Source organism: Arachis hypogaea, chromosome 1 (genome assembly GCF_003086295.3).
Source record: "Arachis hypogaea cultivar Tifrunner chromosome 1, arahy.Tifrunner.gnm2.J5K5, whole genome shotgun sequence".
Lineage (NCBI taxonomy): Eukaryota > Viridiplantae > Streptophyta > Magnoliopsida > Fabales > Fabaceae > Arachis > Arachis hypogaea.
In genome coordinates, this window is record NC_092036.1 from 987,924 (window position 1) to 1,001,598 (window position 13,675).

Below are 13,675 nucleotides of genomic sequence, written 5' to 3' on the forward strand. Positions count from 1 at the left end.
AATTAATGATGATGACATACATACAAATTCAGTTCAAAATAAGTTAAGACAAAAAATGCACCGAAATTCAAATTTAAAATGCACTGAAATGACTTAATGATGACAACACACAAACAAACATAATTCAAAACAAATACAGACCAAAAGTTAACCTTATTTAAATCTAGAATGCACCAAAATTATTTAATGATAACTCAAAACTCTTTCTCTTCCTTCTTTTTTTCTTCATCATTATTATCTTCTTCTTCTTTTTCTTGTTAATTTCTTTTTTTATTTTACCTTCTCATTTACTCTCTGAACAAGAATAAAAACAAGAAAAAATCAAACAAAGAAGAAAAAAACACATAGTGATGCAAAATCACTAGAAAGAAGATGAGGAAAAATAAAAAATGCAGCAATAACAATAAAAGAACGACGATGAGAAGGAAACACGAGAAGAAGAAGAAGAAACCAAAAAAAAACTAAAAATAAACTCAAAAAAGAAGGATGAGAAGAAGAAGGAGAAGAAACGCGAAGAATAAAGAGAAGAAGAAAAAGGAGGAGGAAGAGGAGAAAAACGCAAAAACTGTTTCACATTGTTAGAGTCTTGTATTCAAGCTCCACTAAAAAAACTGATTTTTGGTAAGATTGAACCAATTTGATTGGATTGGATTATCAAAAAGATTTGAATGCGTAGCATAATTCTTATTGATAACCATCATTATCTTTCTCAATTGAATTTGGTTAATCTCTAATCAATCTGAATTATCAAAATAATCAGAATCAAATATTCATCATGGAGATAGAAAATTTCTTTCAATAAGTATATAATTACAAATTTAGTGAAATTAAATTGAAGACTTTGAACCTACAACATATTAATCCTATACACATTTTCCCAATCACTCCCCTGTCCTAAGGGAACACAAATTTGAACTAACACTATAGACAGAGAGACACCCAAGACACACCCACAACTAATGAAATTAAATTGACAAGTTCAAAGGCCAGTTTCAAAGGGAACACCAGTGCCAGGAATCCAGGATCCACCATCCAAGAAATTAGCAACAGTAAATTTCAAAGCCTCAGAAGGGTTGGTAATAACATGAAAGCCAGGCCATTTAACCCTGCCTGCAGTGTTAGCACCAGCTCCAATATTCATATACTCTCCATAATACAATGTATTCAAGGCAAAGCTTCCCGCCCATGGCATCCACCCTGCCGCTTCAATCAAACCGTCCAGGCTACTCTTCACCACCACCGTTCTTGAGTACTTCTGCCACGGCCGCCCGAGGAAGCACTTCACAGATCCCTGAACTGGCTTCAGATCTGAAGCCGCCATGATACGGCAGTTGTGGATGACAATGCCGGTGTTCTCGTTGGGATCGGTTCTCCCTTGTGCTGTGACTGCGTTCTGTTGCTTACTCATTGGTTTTCTCAAGAAGATGTTGCAGTTTTGGAAGAGGGCGACGGCGTCACCGAAGATGAAATCTATGGTGCCGTAGATGTCGCAGTCGCGGTAGAATTGGCGTTGGGAAAGGACGTATAAGGTGTCTTGGTAGCCTCTGAAGCTACAGCGGTAGAAGACGGAGTGATCGGAGCTGGAAAGAAGTGCCACTGCTTGGTGCTTCTGTGGGCCAGCACTGTTCTCAATTGTCAGGTCCCTGGCGATGAACCCATCACTCGACACCGCTGAATCAAAGGAACCCAGTCAAGCCACAAAGTAACGCTACTTCAATGCATCGACTTACTCTACTCTAAATTACTCTAAACTGAAGAAACTGGTAGTGTTTAATAAAATTTACCTATGATAAAATTTAGTGAAAACTCACGTAAAAATCTTTGTTTTTCATCAAGTTAATTGTTCAAAATATATTTCTTACTTTCCCATATATAAAAGATCAGAAAGAAGTTAGTTAGCCTATTGTGATAAGTTATAGTGGCTTTCTCAAAGGAAATTAACATTATTTATTAAAAATAATAATAATTTAGTACAATAATTAATAATATATATAAAATAAGTATAGAAAACTAATTTTTTTAAATAATTAATATTAATTAATTGTTATTATAAAATTATTTTTAATTTTTATTTTTTTAAATTAAAATTTAAGATTTAAAAATTAAAAATTATCGGGAAAATGGTGTGAACTCTATTAACAATTAATGGAATAAATCAATAATAAGAAGATGATATTGAAAATAAGGTATGTACTTACTAAAAGTAGCTGAACCAACAGTGGTGGAGCCATCTTCATAATTCTTGCTACCCGTAATAATGGTAGCTCCAATACCATCCCCAAACATCATCAAATTTTTTATACCTCCCTTTATGTTCACACTCTCTCGGTAAACGCCAGCTTTCACGTACACAACCACTCGACCATTCTTATTCACCCTACCGGCCGCCGCCACGCCCTCCGAAACACTCTTGTAATTCCCACTCCCGTCCTGTGCCACCACAATGTCCGCCTTCGGTGCCGCCGTTCCCGGCAAAGCCTGAAGAAGCCTCCTGTCGGAAGGAGATAGCCACTCTGGGAAGCCATTAAAAGAAAGCAATTTTCGACCGCCGCGAGCAACCGGGTGTTTTGGTAACGAAGTGAAGGACGTTAATGTATTGGTAATGGCCAAAGAGTTGCTGAGCAAGTTGGATAAGTTGGTTGAAATGGATGGAAAGTAGTTTAGGTAGTGAGATGAAAGGTTAGAATCAAGAAAACCGTTTTGGCATGTTTGTTGATTGGCAATAGAAGCACTTTGCCATGTTAACCTGTCGTTTAAATTGTTTGAGCTCATTGAACGGTTGAGCTGATAGATTGTATTCTCATAGAGTTCCAAACAATCTTCCCATGCGGACTTGGCTCTCTTGTCTTTGAAATCGTTGGATTCCATGGTTGATGAGACAAGTTTGTGTGCTACTATTGCTTGGTCCATGGTGACCTTAAGGGCCATGTCATGGAAGGAATAATAAGAAGAGGAAATTGAATAATTGGTAGTGCCAATAATGTAATGGTTACATAGAGTGGGATATGGAGTTTGATTGCATGATAACTTATTATCAGTGCCATGCACAATAATGAAAAGAGGATAAAAGGATAAAATAATGTATGCAATGACCAAGTTGCCCCCCATTATGAAAATGAAATGACCAATAATAAGGCAACCTAGATAGGTAGCAATGAGAGAATTATATTCTTAGCTTGTATATATTTGGATTATTGTTGAATGCTGATGAATGAAAAGTGCCAGTGAAGATGTGCTATTTATAGGCCAGAAAGGTATGGATAATTCTTATTTGTGAGTGATACAATACAGTTGAGGTATTAATGTGGGTTTTGTATTTTCTAAAGTTGCTGACTAATAACCTATTTAAGGGCAATGTGGTTTATGATCTATCTACGTGTCAATTAAAATATAAAAAAAGTATAGTAGTTCATCTGCAAAATAATAAAAATTAAATAAATCATGGTTTAATTTGGTTTTCCAAAACCTAATTGTCTGCTATAATTAAGGACCATTATTTGAAAATTTATTCTATATTCATATGATACTTTTATTTATAACTAAAATGTGGCACTTATTTAAATATAAAAATATTATTTTATACACTAAAATCAGTCATTATATATTTATATATAAATATATATATAGTTAATTCGTTTATAATGTATATTTTATACTAATAATTAATTTTAATATTAATTTTAGTATATATCTAATATAGCTAATTTAAATTATAGTGACCACTGCACGTTTTATTTTTGAATATCAGAACAATTATTTTTAAATAGCATTCTTGTCTTACATATTAGAATGTATAGATTAAAATAGTAGCTAGGTAAATATTTAGTTGAATTCATAATGGGAGGACTTTTTATTATTGCTTATCCATAGTAATGTCATATGCTAGGAGTTTAAACATTAATTATAAATATACAATTAATTAGTATTTATGAAAAGAAAATTAATTACAATCTAACTTAATTTTGACAGGTGCAAGCTAAGCTAATGCTAAACAAAAATAATTATATTTTAAATTTATTTGAAGCGTACGTGCAGTGCAAGCTAGGCCACCAGAAAATATGTTATTGTATGTCGAGAATTTTCTTGGACGTCATATTTCAAAACAAAGTTGACGTGATGCATGCATTTATTAAGAATGATAATAGCCCATCCACAAAGATTAGTTTTCTATTTTATAGTTGTTATTATCACTTTTGGAGGATAGACAACAAACTTTAATGGGTATGCAAATCAGTTCTTTCGGGTTGGAGTCACTTTGGTTATTTATTTGCAGTTAGAATCTCTTATAATTGATAGCGTTCTTGAGTTGAATAATGATATGCCAAATTATATATAGCTCTTATCCGGCAAGATGAGATGAGTTCTAACCTCTTTGTTAGGGAAACGGAGAGACATTGTAACAAACGGATCCAGAAATGTTGGAAATTAAAGGAGAGTCGTACTAGAAAAAAATATTATATAATTAAATAAGCATTATTAAAACATGTAAAAATATAAAGAATTCAAAGGCTCCAAAGACTAACTCCCACCATATTTACATGGGTATGTTACTAATGTATATGTGTATGTGTATGTATGGATTTTCAAATCCTCTATTTTCTGGTAAAAATACACGATTCAAACCCAAGATCAATTGGTTAATATTCTTATGATTCTGCATATCGAAAATCAAAATAAGTATTTGGAGATATCGTCGTTAATTGTTTAAGGTTTAAAGAGAGTTACTTTTAACTATATTAAAAAGAAGGTCAATCAAAAACTTTAAGTGAAGGTCAATCAAAATAGAATTTTTTTCAACCAGAATCGCTGAAGCAATCCTCAATATTCCGATAAGTGAAGGTGAAGATAAACTAACCTAGATGTGAACTAACAACAGTAAATATTCTATAACGTTAGGATACTAAGTAGCCTTCCTCTTCTACTACCCTCGAACAAAGTTCCTTCCTTAATCGATGCAAGCAGAAGGAGATTTGGAGAATATATGAAAAATAAAAGGCCAACCTTTGAAAGATGGTTCATGAAGGCTTAACAGTAAATAAAAAGGTGCACTTTAGAACTACTTCTTCTAACGAGATATTCATAATTACATTATTTACACTATAAACAAGACATTTTTTTGAAATTGGGATACCCGAATATTCTCATTGCAATTTAAATAAATCCTTACAAAATTCTATTCAATGTTCAGAAGAACATCCTTTATCAAAACAACAATATAAAATTCAGAACAACTGAAAATCTGAACAACAAAATCATCCTTCTATGCCAACGCAAGTCTACCCGATTATTAAATTATTAAATACTAAAAATATATAATTTCACAAATATTTCAATTAATTTATAATTTTTAAAAATATAAAAAAATTATAATTTCTAATTTACAAACAGTAAAGTCTTTATAATTCTAAATATCTAATAAGTATAATCATCAACTAAATTTTTTGAAACAAAATAATAAAACTAAGGATAAAGTACTAAATTGGTCTCCTATATTTGGGCGTAATCCTGTTTTAGTTCTTAAGGTTTAAAGTGTCAATAATGTAATCCTACCGTGAGGTCAAAGTTAAATAATTAATAGAATATCTTACATAACAGTAATACAAGAACATTATCAATAATCTGGAGAATAAATACAAGCTCCAAAAGCACAAAATCAATCATGGATGCATCAATACATTTATTTATCATTCTTTTTAGTTCTATAGAAAATATTTCATTTAAATTGTAAAAAGAATGATAAATAAATGTATTGATGTATTCACGGTTGATTTTGTGCTTTTAGAGCTTGTACTTATTCTCCAAATTATCAATCTTGTTCTTATACTGCTGTTATGTAGAACATTTCATTAATTATTTAACTTTGACCTCACGGTGGGATTACATTAAAGTTAAATGAATTTTTTTAATTCAAATGGAACACTTTAAACCTTAAGGACCAAAATAAGATTACACTCAAACGTAGAAGACCAATTTAGTATTTTATCCTAACACTAATATTATCTAAAATAAAATAAATATTGTCAAAAATATATAATTAAACATTGGTCAAATCTTTAATCAATTAAATATAATCCAAATTATAACTTAAAGTAAAATGAACAGATATTCTAAATATAAACATAAAAATAACGTTCTAAATTCAATTATCATTTTAAAATTAAAAGTTTGCGGTACAAACTCGTTTCATTATGCCAAAATTCACCAAAATTTATGAATTAAACGGTATAAATTTGACAAATTTTTTTATTATAATGATTTCAAATTTTTAATCCAACCAAATTTTTTTTTGACAAATTAGACAAATTGACCCAACAAATTATGACCCATTTACCGTCTCTAATCACAAAAAGCTTTCATCTTTAAAAAGCCAGATCTGTATTTATTTCTGTGAGAAGTTAATTTCTAGCTTCATAATAATCTTATTTAGAGACAAAATAAAATGTTTATAGGTGCAAAATATGTTATCATGGACGATGTTCAAGTAATACGTTTACGTTAATTCGAATCATGGATATGGTTACCGACGAAAAATGCTTTAATTATTTGATAATGCCAAGCCGTATGGTTGTTAGTAAGTCGTATAAGACATCTGAGTCTCAAGCTGGTCCCAACAAGAATTGTTCCTTTAATTTTTCGACACACTCAAATATATGATTTCCAGGTGTCAGGTCATTGGCCTCTCGTTTCCTTTGACTCGTCATATTATATGCAAATTGTGTAAAGGCTATATTCACATATATAGCATTATTGTTGACTTATAGCACTGTTGTAGGGAAAAATAGAAAAAAGTAAAAGCTGAGCATAATGTTATATAAATTAATAAAAAAGAGAAATCAAATGAAGAAATTGGAGAAAATATATTTTTAAATTAAAGAGCGAGAATAAATAGATATAACATTTGGGGTGTATAAATAAAGTTTTTGGTGCTACATTATTCCGTGGACGATGGACGGACGGAGGTATTATATTTGTGTTTAATGTATATATAGTATTAATCCAGAACTAATAATGTTAAAGGTAATGCTGTTTTTGCTAATCACATTCATTAGGACCATGACTACCCTAAGTATAAAGTAGCCAATGCAACCACCATGGAAAAGGAACAATGAGAAGCTGACTACCACGCCCAAAGAAATAAATTAAATTAAAAACTAAGTACCTAAGTACAAATTAAAGCAATCCTGCCCACAACTTCTTCTTTTCCTACCAAATCATATTAATGCTGCTAATGCATGCGGCTTTTCAATCGATATCAACTTAAGGGGTACTTTACTATACAGATTGGGGTGGTATAGAGAAAATATAAATTCTTTTTATAGTTATTTTTTATTATTTTATTTTTATTCAAAATATAAGTCCTACCTTTATTAATTTCTCATTCATCCTATTAAAGAAAATATCTGTAAACTTACATTTGTATCTTATAATTCATCCAATTTAAATTATCAAAGTATTTAAAAATTTAAAAATATTTATACACAAAAATCACTGACTTATATTTAATATTCATCTTTTTTTTAAGTAAATTTTTTTTGCTGACGATCAAAAATGACAAATTTATTGGTAATATAACCTTGCTATTCGACAAACTTGTATTGTTGTATATCAAAGTCGTCTTAGTGAAAGTATATTTGACTCAGCATAATTTTGCTAAAGTTGATGGATACTCCCAAATAGTTTGAATATAATTAAGATTCTAAAAAATTGAACCGAACACCGATCCATAAACTTAAAAATTTAAAAGTTAGATCGAAGTTTTATTGGAATTTTGAATTTAATATAATAAAATAAAAGATGTATAAAATATGTATTTTTAAATTCTTTTGTATTCTATTATTTTATACTGTCTGATAACTAAATACATGTCAGTTTGACTGATTTTTCATACCTTTACCGTTTTACTGAGCATCGATCTTTTTCTTAAATCAATAACTGGTTCTCGATTGAATCAGTTGGTTGGGTTTGATTATAAGCCGAAAACGGATTTGTTGCATTACTTTCAAATTAAAATGGGGTGAATGCTACGGTGCTTTTGATATTGTGCCTAACTTATTAAAAAAGGCAAATTCATAATATTTAATAAATTTTAAATATTTTATTTTTTATTTTAAATATTTTATTTTTTATCTTTAAAAGCAAGTTAGGCAATTTAGGCACCATAGTAAAAGGCACCATAGAACTCACCTTAAAATGGATAGATGTGTTTACCTGAAAAAAAAAATGCTGGGTACAATTGAATTAGCGTCGCAAAATAGAGGTGGATTTACTGGCAGTAAAGGCATCGAATTCGTCAGGTTAAATTATTATTGACGGATTACGTTTCTGACGGTAAATTCGCCGGTAATAATTGGAGGGAAACAAAAACAAAAGGCACACAAGTTAGTATTGGATTTACCGTCGGATAAATCTGCCATTAAATCCATTTAGTAAAAATGTTGTGTTTTGATGACCTGCAATGGTTACCGTTAAACTTTTTCGACAGTAAATCTGACGGTAATTTTGCCCTAAATTCGAAGTGCGAATGCTCTCCATCTTCATTTCGAATCCGTCTCTCTCTCTCTCTCTACCCTTTCTTCTCCCTCTCTCTCGATAACCCTCTCCCTCCCCCCGCGCCGTCAGCCCTGCAGTCAGCCACTGTCAGCCCCGTCGTCTGCCTCCTCAATCCGTCTCTCTCTCTCTCTCTCTCTCTCTCTCTCTCTCTCTCTCTCTCTCTCTCTCTCTCTCTCTCTCTCTCTCTCTCTCCTTTCTTCTTCCACTCTCTCACTAACCCTCTCCCTCTCTACTGCTCCATCAGCCCCGCTGCGTGTCAGGCTAGCCGCCTTATCCTCTCTGGCAGCCCCTCTCCCTCTCGACACTATCCAATTCTGCCAACCGGCACCAATAGCGTCGGCCATCACCAACATTTTTCTGTCTACCTCTGTGTTTACATTCTCTGGTAAATAAATTTTATTTTTGTTTTTTTAAATTTAAGATCAGTTTAAGTTTTAGTTGTTAATTAGTATAATGATTTAGTTAGAAATAATTTTTCTATTTAGTAAATTTACGTGGTTAAGATATGATTAAATTAGGTTATTAGACTTTTGTGAGTTCTAATGCTATAATGATGTAATATTGTTATTGTTGTGTTGTTGATTTTGAATTGGAATTGAATTTAGTAAATTGGTTATACTCAAACTTAAAAATATATACTTCACATAGTTCAAGTTATTTAGTGTAATTAATTATATTATATTATTCGTTATAATATATATTATATTTTATTATGTCAAGGTATTATTATTATTATTATTATTATTATTATTATTATTATTATTATTATTATTTCTTGCATGAGTCAATAATCAACAAATTTATTAGTAACCTCGATAATAAGTCATATTAATTTTCAATATGTTTTAAGAGTGAAAATGATAGTAAATTTAAAAAAAATCAAATATGAGATCATTTTAAATAATTTATGGATAACTTCTTATTTGCAGACAGATAAAATTATACATATAGTAATATATATTGTTAAATGTTTGTGAAGTCAGAATGTGCACTTACCTCTTTTGTTTTATTTGATTTTAATGAATAATATATTTCTTTAACTAAGTTTAACGAAGTGTATTTTGAATGATGTTGTGAATATGTTTAGCACATTTTTAATTGATATGCTCTTTGCAGACATGACGACAGGTAGAGGTGTTGCGGATCAGCCTAATGTCGTGGTCGTGGTCGTGGTAGAGGGAGGGTTTTTGCCAGTACCCTTGAAAATTCTGGATCCTCTCTCTCTAATCCGACTATCCCGGTGACGTCACAGATTGCAGGTGTATCGGAACAGCCGTTCATCATAGTGTCTAATGCCAACTATGTTCCTGCGTCTACGGCGACACCACTGCCTCTATCCGCTAAGTAGTCTCCTGTCTCGGCGACGCTGTCTCCAGCGACGGACACCGCGGTGCTGGAATCCTTTCACGGCATCTAGCCATATGATACCCCTCCACCATCTCCCACGTACGGTTGACGATTTGGCCTGATGGCGGAACGACGTGAGTACTACTTTAAGTCTTTTATATGTTGAAAGTGTTTGATATATCCTAATTATTGATTCTTGATTATTAATTCTAGTTTTAGTGGATTTAGAGTTGTAGGTTTGAACTGCTGAAAATGTTTGATGTATCCTGATTATTGATTCTTGATTATTGATCCTAGTTTTGGTGGATTTAGGGTTGTAAGTTTGAATAGTTGAAAGTGTTTTATATATCTTGATTATTGATTCTAGTTTAGTGGATTTAGTGAATTTATGGATGTTGCTTCTTGATTATTGACCATTGTTTATTGATTGTTGACAATTGGTGCTGTTTTAAGTTAATTGTTGATGGATAGAGTTTGTGGTGCATTTCAGTTATAGATAAAAACTCTGCTAAAATTTTTAAAAAATCTATATATATTATGATTATTTGCTTCTGAAGTTTTAATTTATAGTGTCATATTAGTTTGTTTGTGAATTTTTGATAGGTTTGCGCCAAACAACAACGCATGTACTCAGGAGATGAACAACGTTATTAAATTGATGTACGATCATCCATAGCCGAGCTACAAGAAAATCTCCTCTGAGACCAGAGAGCAATTATTTCAGAAGTGGGCAGTAAAAACTTAATATAGTCAAACCTTATTAGCTATTTTATATCTTCTATTGTGTTTAATACGATATATTTTGATTAACTAATTTTAAAGTTTCTTTGTGCAACTTCTCTTTATATGGGATAAGGAGTACAATGCCCTCATTAGGAAGATATACGATCATCGAATGGGTAGGCGGCTGCAACAGATGCTGGCGGATGTACGTGAGAGGCGTGACCGTCTCACTATCTGGCTTTGCCCGAAAATCAAGAAGGCTTTGTACGTTCAGTAGGAGACCGATGAAGGGTTCATATATCAACGTCTCACAAACATAGTTAACAGGGCATCGGTCAGGTGGTCCAAGTATACCACCGGTTTAGTGACATTCATGAAGACTAAGGCCAAAGTGGTATGTAACTTCTCTAATTTTGTTATTAACTTAGTTAAATTCTTTGACATATCATTAGTAGACATCCTAACATATTGTTTTAATGCAACATGTGTAGTTGAAGTTGTTGGATCGCGATGCGACATTGGCAGAGATCTTCAAGTATACCCACACTTTGAAGGAGAACAAAGAAAGATTTGTTGATCAGCGATTTGCAGATCATTGTGTGAGTAAACATTTGATCTTGTGATATAAAGTTTTCAAATAACTGTACAGTTGTCATCCTAATCATAATAACATGTGTTCCATAGGAGTCCTACACGTAGAGACTGGAGGCCACAACTCAGCAATCTCAACAAAGCGGGGAGGACGCCAATGGCTCTACAGTTTCTGTCGTCGATCCCGATGGCACGAGACCGCCTCAACATCATACAAGAACCACAAATATGGACTGGGGTCATTCTTTACCAGCAGTTGCTGCACGTCCTGGTTGAGGCCATCATTTTTCTCTGCCACCAATTGAGCCATTGATCTCAAGGAAGGCATTGATTTGAGGCTGCAGGTGCAGGAGCTCATTCAGAGCCTTCATGAATAGGCTCAGGAGCTGACCGAGACTCGGGATAGGTATCAGGATATCCTCACACGCGTGACGGACACGGATGACCTCAGGCTAGAGTTGAAGGAGCAACTGGAGTGGCTTCAACGGATAGAGCAATAGATGGTGATGTACCAGGCTCAGATGCGTGCCGATGGCAGCGGCGCTGCTGCTGGGACACTGACATCATCGCCTTCTCTGCCTCCTCAGCAGGACCACGGGAATGATGATGACGACGACTACTAGGATCTTTAGTGATTAGGAATTTTTTTTACTGTTTCATTGTATTTGATGTATTTGACTTTTAATTTATTTGAACATTTGATATTTAATATTACATAGTTAGTTTCTATTATTTATAATTTAACCACTAATTTGTGTAAAAATTATATTTAAATAAAATTTTAAAATTAAAAAGCAAAACTTTTAAAAAAATTGTCACAATATTTAAAAAAATGACATTACCATCGGATTTACCGAGGGCATAATCTGACGGTAATAGGGCGGAAAACAAGATATTGTTGTATCGACGTTACCGTTGGAAAAATTCGCCGGTAACCAAATAATTTTTTGGACAAGTAATCCATCACAGAATCCGATGGTAATTACTGTCGGATGAAGAAATCCGACGGAATTAGTTTTTAGCTAGGTTTATACCGTCGAATTTTATTCATTTTTTATGGTAATTCCGATAGTACTCAGATAGTTATACAATATAAAAAGAATAACTATATTTATATAATATGTAATTTGAAAAATAATATATTTGAAGTTTTAATTATATATTGTATAACTAGGGGGTCGCAAGCGGGAAAGCCCGCCCCGTCCCGCTGAAAGCCCACTTTTGGTGGGTTAACCCGCCTCGCCCCGCCTAGTGAGGCGGTCCTAAGATCTCATCCCACCCCGCCTAACTGCGGGCTGACGGGCTAAACTTACCAAATCTCCTCTCTTTTTTTACTACAGTTCAACTAGGTATCCTTTAAAAGTTGTACAATATTCAGCCTTTTATTACAATAATTTAAAAAAAATAAAACAAACATATTTAAAAATTTTAAATAGATTTAGTGTCTTTTTAAAATTAAATACACATTCAAAATACAAACTAAATAAAACTGAAATTTAAAATTTAAATTTAAATTTTAAATTTCTATTTCAAATTTAATATATTTAATTATTAATATATTATAATTACAATTTAAATACACATCCAAAAATCAAATTAGTTATAATTCAAAATTTTGAATTTAAAATTCTAAAATAAATCTTAAACCATCTTAGATGAATTTTATCGAATAAGATATAAAAAAAATTAATTTTATATTTAATATTTAAATTTAAATTTTTTATTTATGATTTTGGATGTGTTTCAGAAATATTTTTGTATCACTTAATAATTTTAGATGTGTTACAATTGAAAACAAAATCGAATTTTTACAAACAAGCATTTTAATACTTTTAAAAGCATTAATATTAAAATAAGTAACAAAAAATCTAACTATTAAAAAAAGAGAAATATTAGATGAGTTTTTCTCGAATAAGATATAAAAAATTAATTTTATTTTTAATGCTTAAATTTAAATTTTAGATTTATAATTTTGGATGTGTTTTAAAAATATTTTATGTATAATTTAATAATTTTAGATGTGTTACAATTGAAAAAAAATAATTTTTACGAACATACATTTTAATAATTTTAAAAGCGTTAATATTCAAATAAGCAATGAAAAAATTCAAAAAAAAAGAAAGAAAGAAAGAAAGAAAAAATAAAGAAGAAGAAAAGAATATTGATATATACACTGATTATTTATTGTTTAATTCAAATGTTGATATAATCTTATTAAAATTTCATTTGACAATAATGATGAATGAGTTTTGAATTAGTATGTAAGTCACTCGAAATAGAAACAAAATAGCACGACTCATCTAATAATAATAATAATAATAATAAAATATTAAATATGAAATAATAAATTTACCTGTAGAGAAATAATACTCTTCTATGAAAATTTTTGTGAAGAACAGTGAGAGAGAAGAAAAAAAAAGAACGTGAGAGGGGAGGGGGACGTGCAAATAAATAAAAAACTAAT

The 13,675-nt window shown here is 31.5% G+C and overlaps 1 protein-coding gene across 1 annotated transcript; it reads right to left on the minus strand.

Annotated features, from left to right (window-relative positions):
* Positions 1–753: 753 nt before the first annotated feature.
* LOC112789025 (pectinesterase-like) lies at positions 754–3,191 on the minus strand. The gene is made up of 2 exons (XM_025830740.2): positions 2,199–3,191; positions 754–1,671 (listed from the first exon to the last, which is right to left on the minus strand). The coding sequence occupies exons 1-2, from the start codon at positions 3,106–3,108 to the stop codon at positions 980–982; spliced, it is 1,602 nt and encodes a 533-aa protein (XP_025686525.1). The 5' UTR covers positions 3,109–3,191; the 3' UTR covers positions 754–979.
* Between the last annotated feature and the right edge of the window lie 10,484 nt (positions 3,192–13,675).

What these genes read in the sequence shown, in the direction of transcription:
- LOC112789025 (XM_025830740.2), bottom strand. Translation starts at nt 3,108, where the DNA reads ATGGGGGGCAACTTGGTCATTGCATACATTATTTTATCCTTTTATCCT. An exon ending in TGTTGGTTCAGCTACTTTTA is followed by an intron (nt 1,672 to 2,198) that starts GTAAGTACATAC and finishes CCTTTGATTCAG; the next exon opens with CGGTGTCGAGTGATGGGTTC.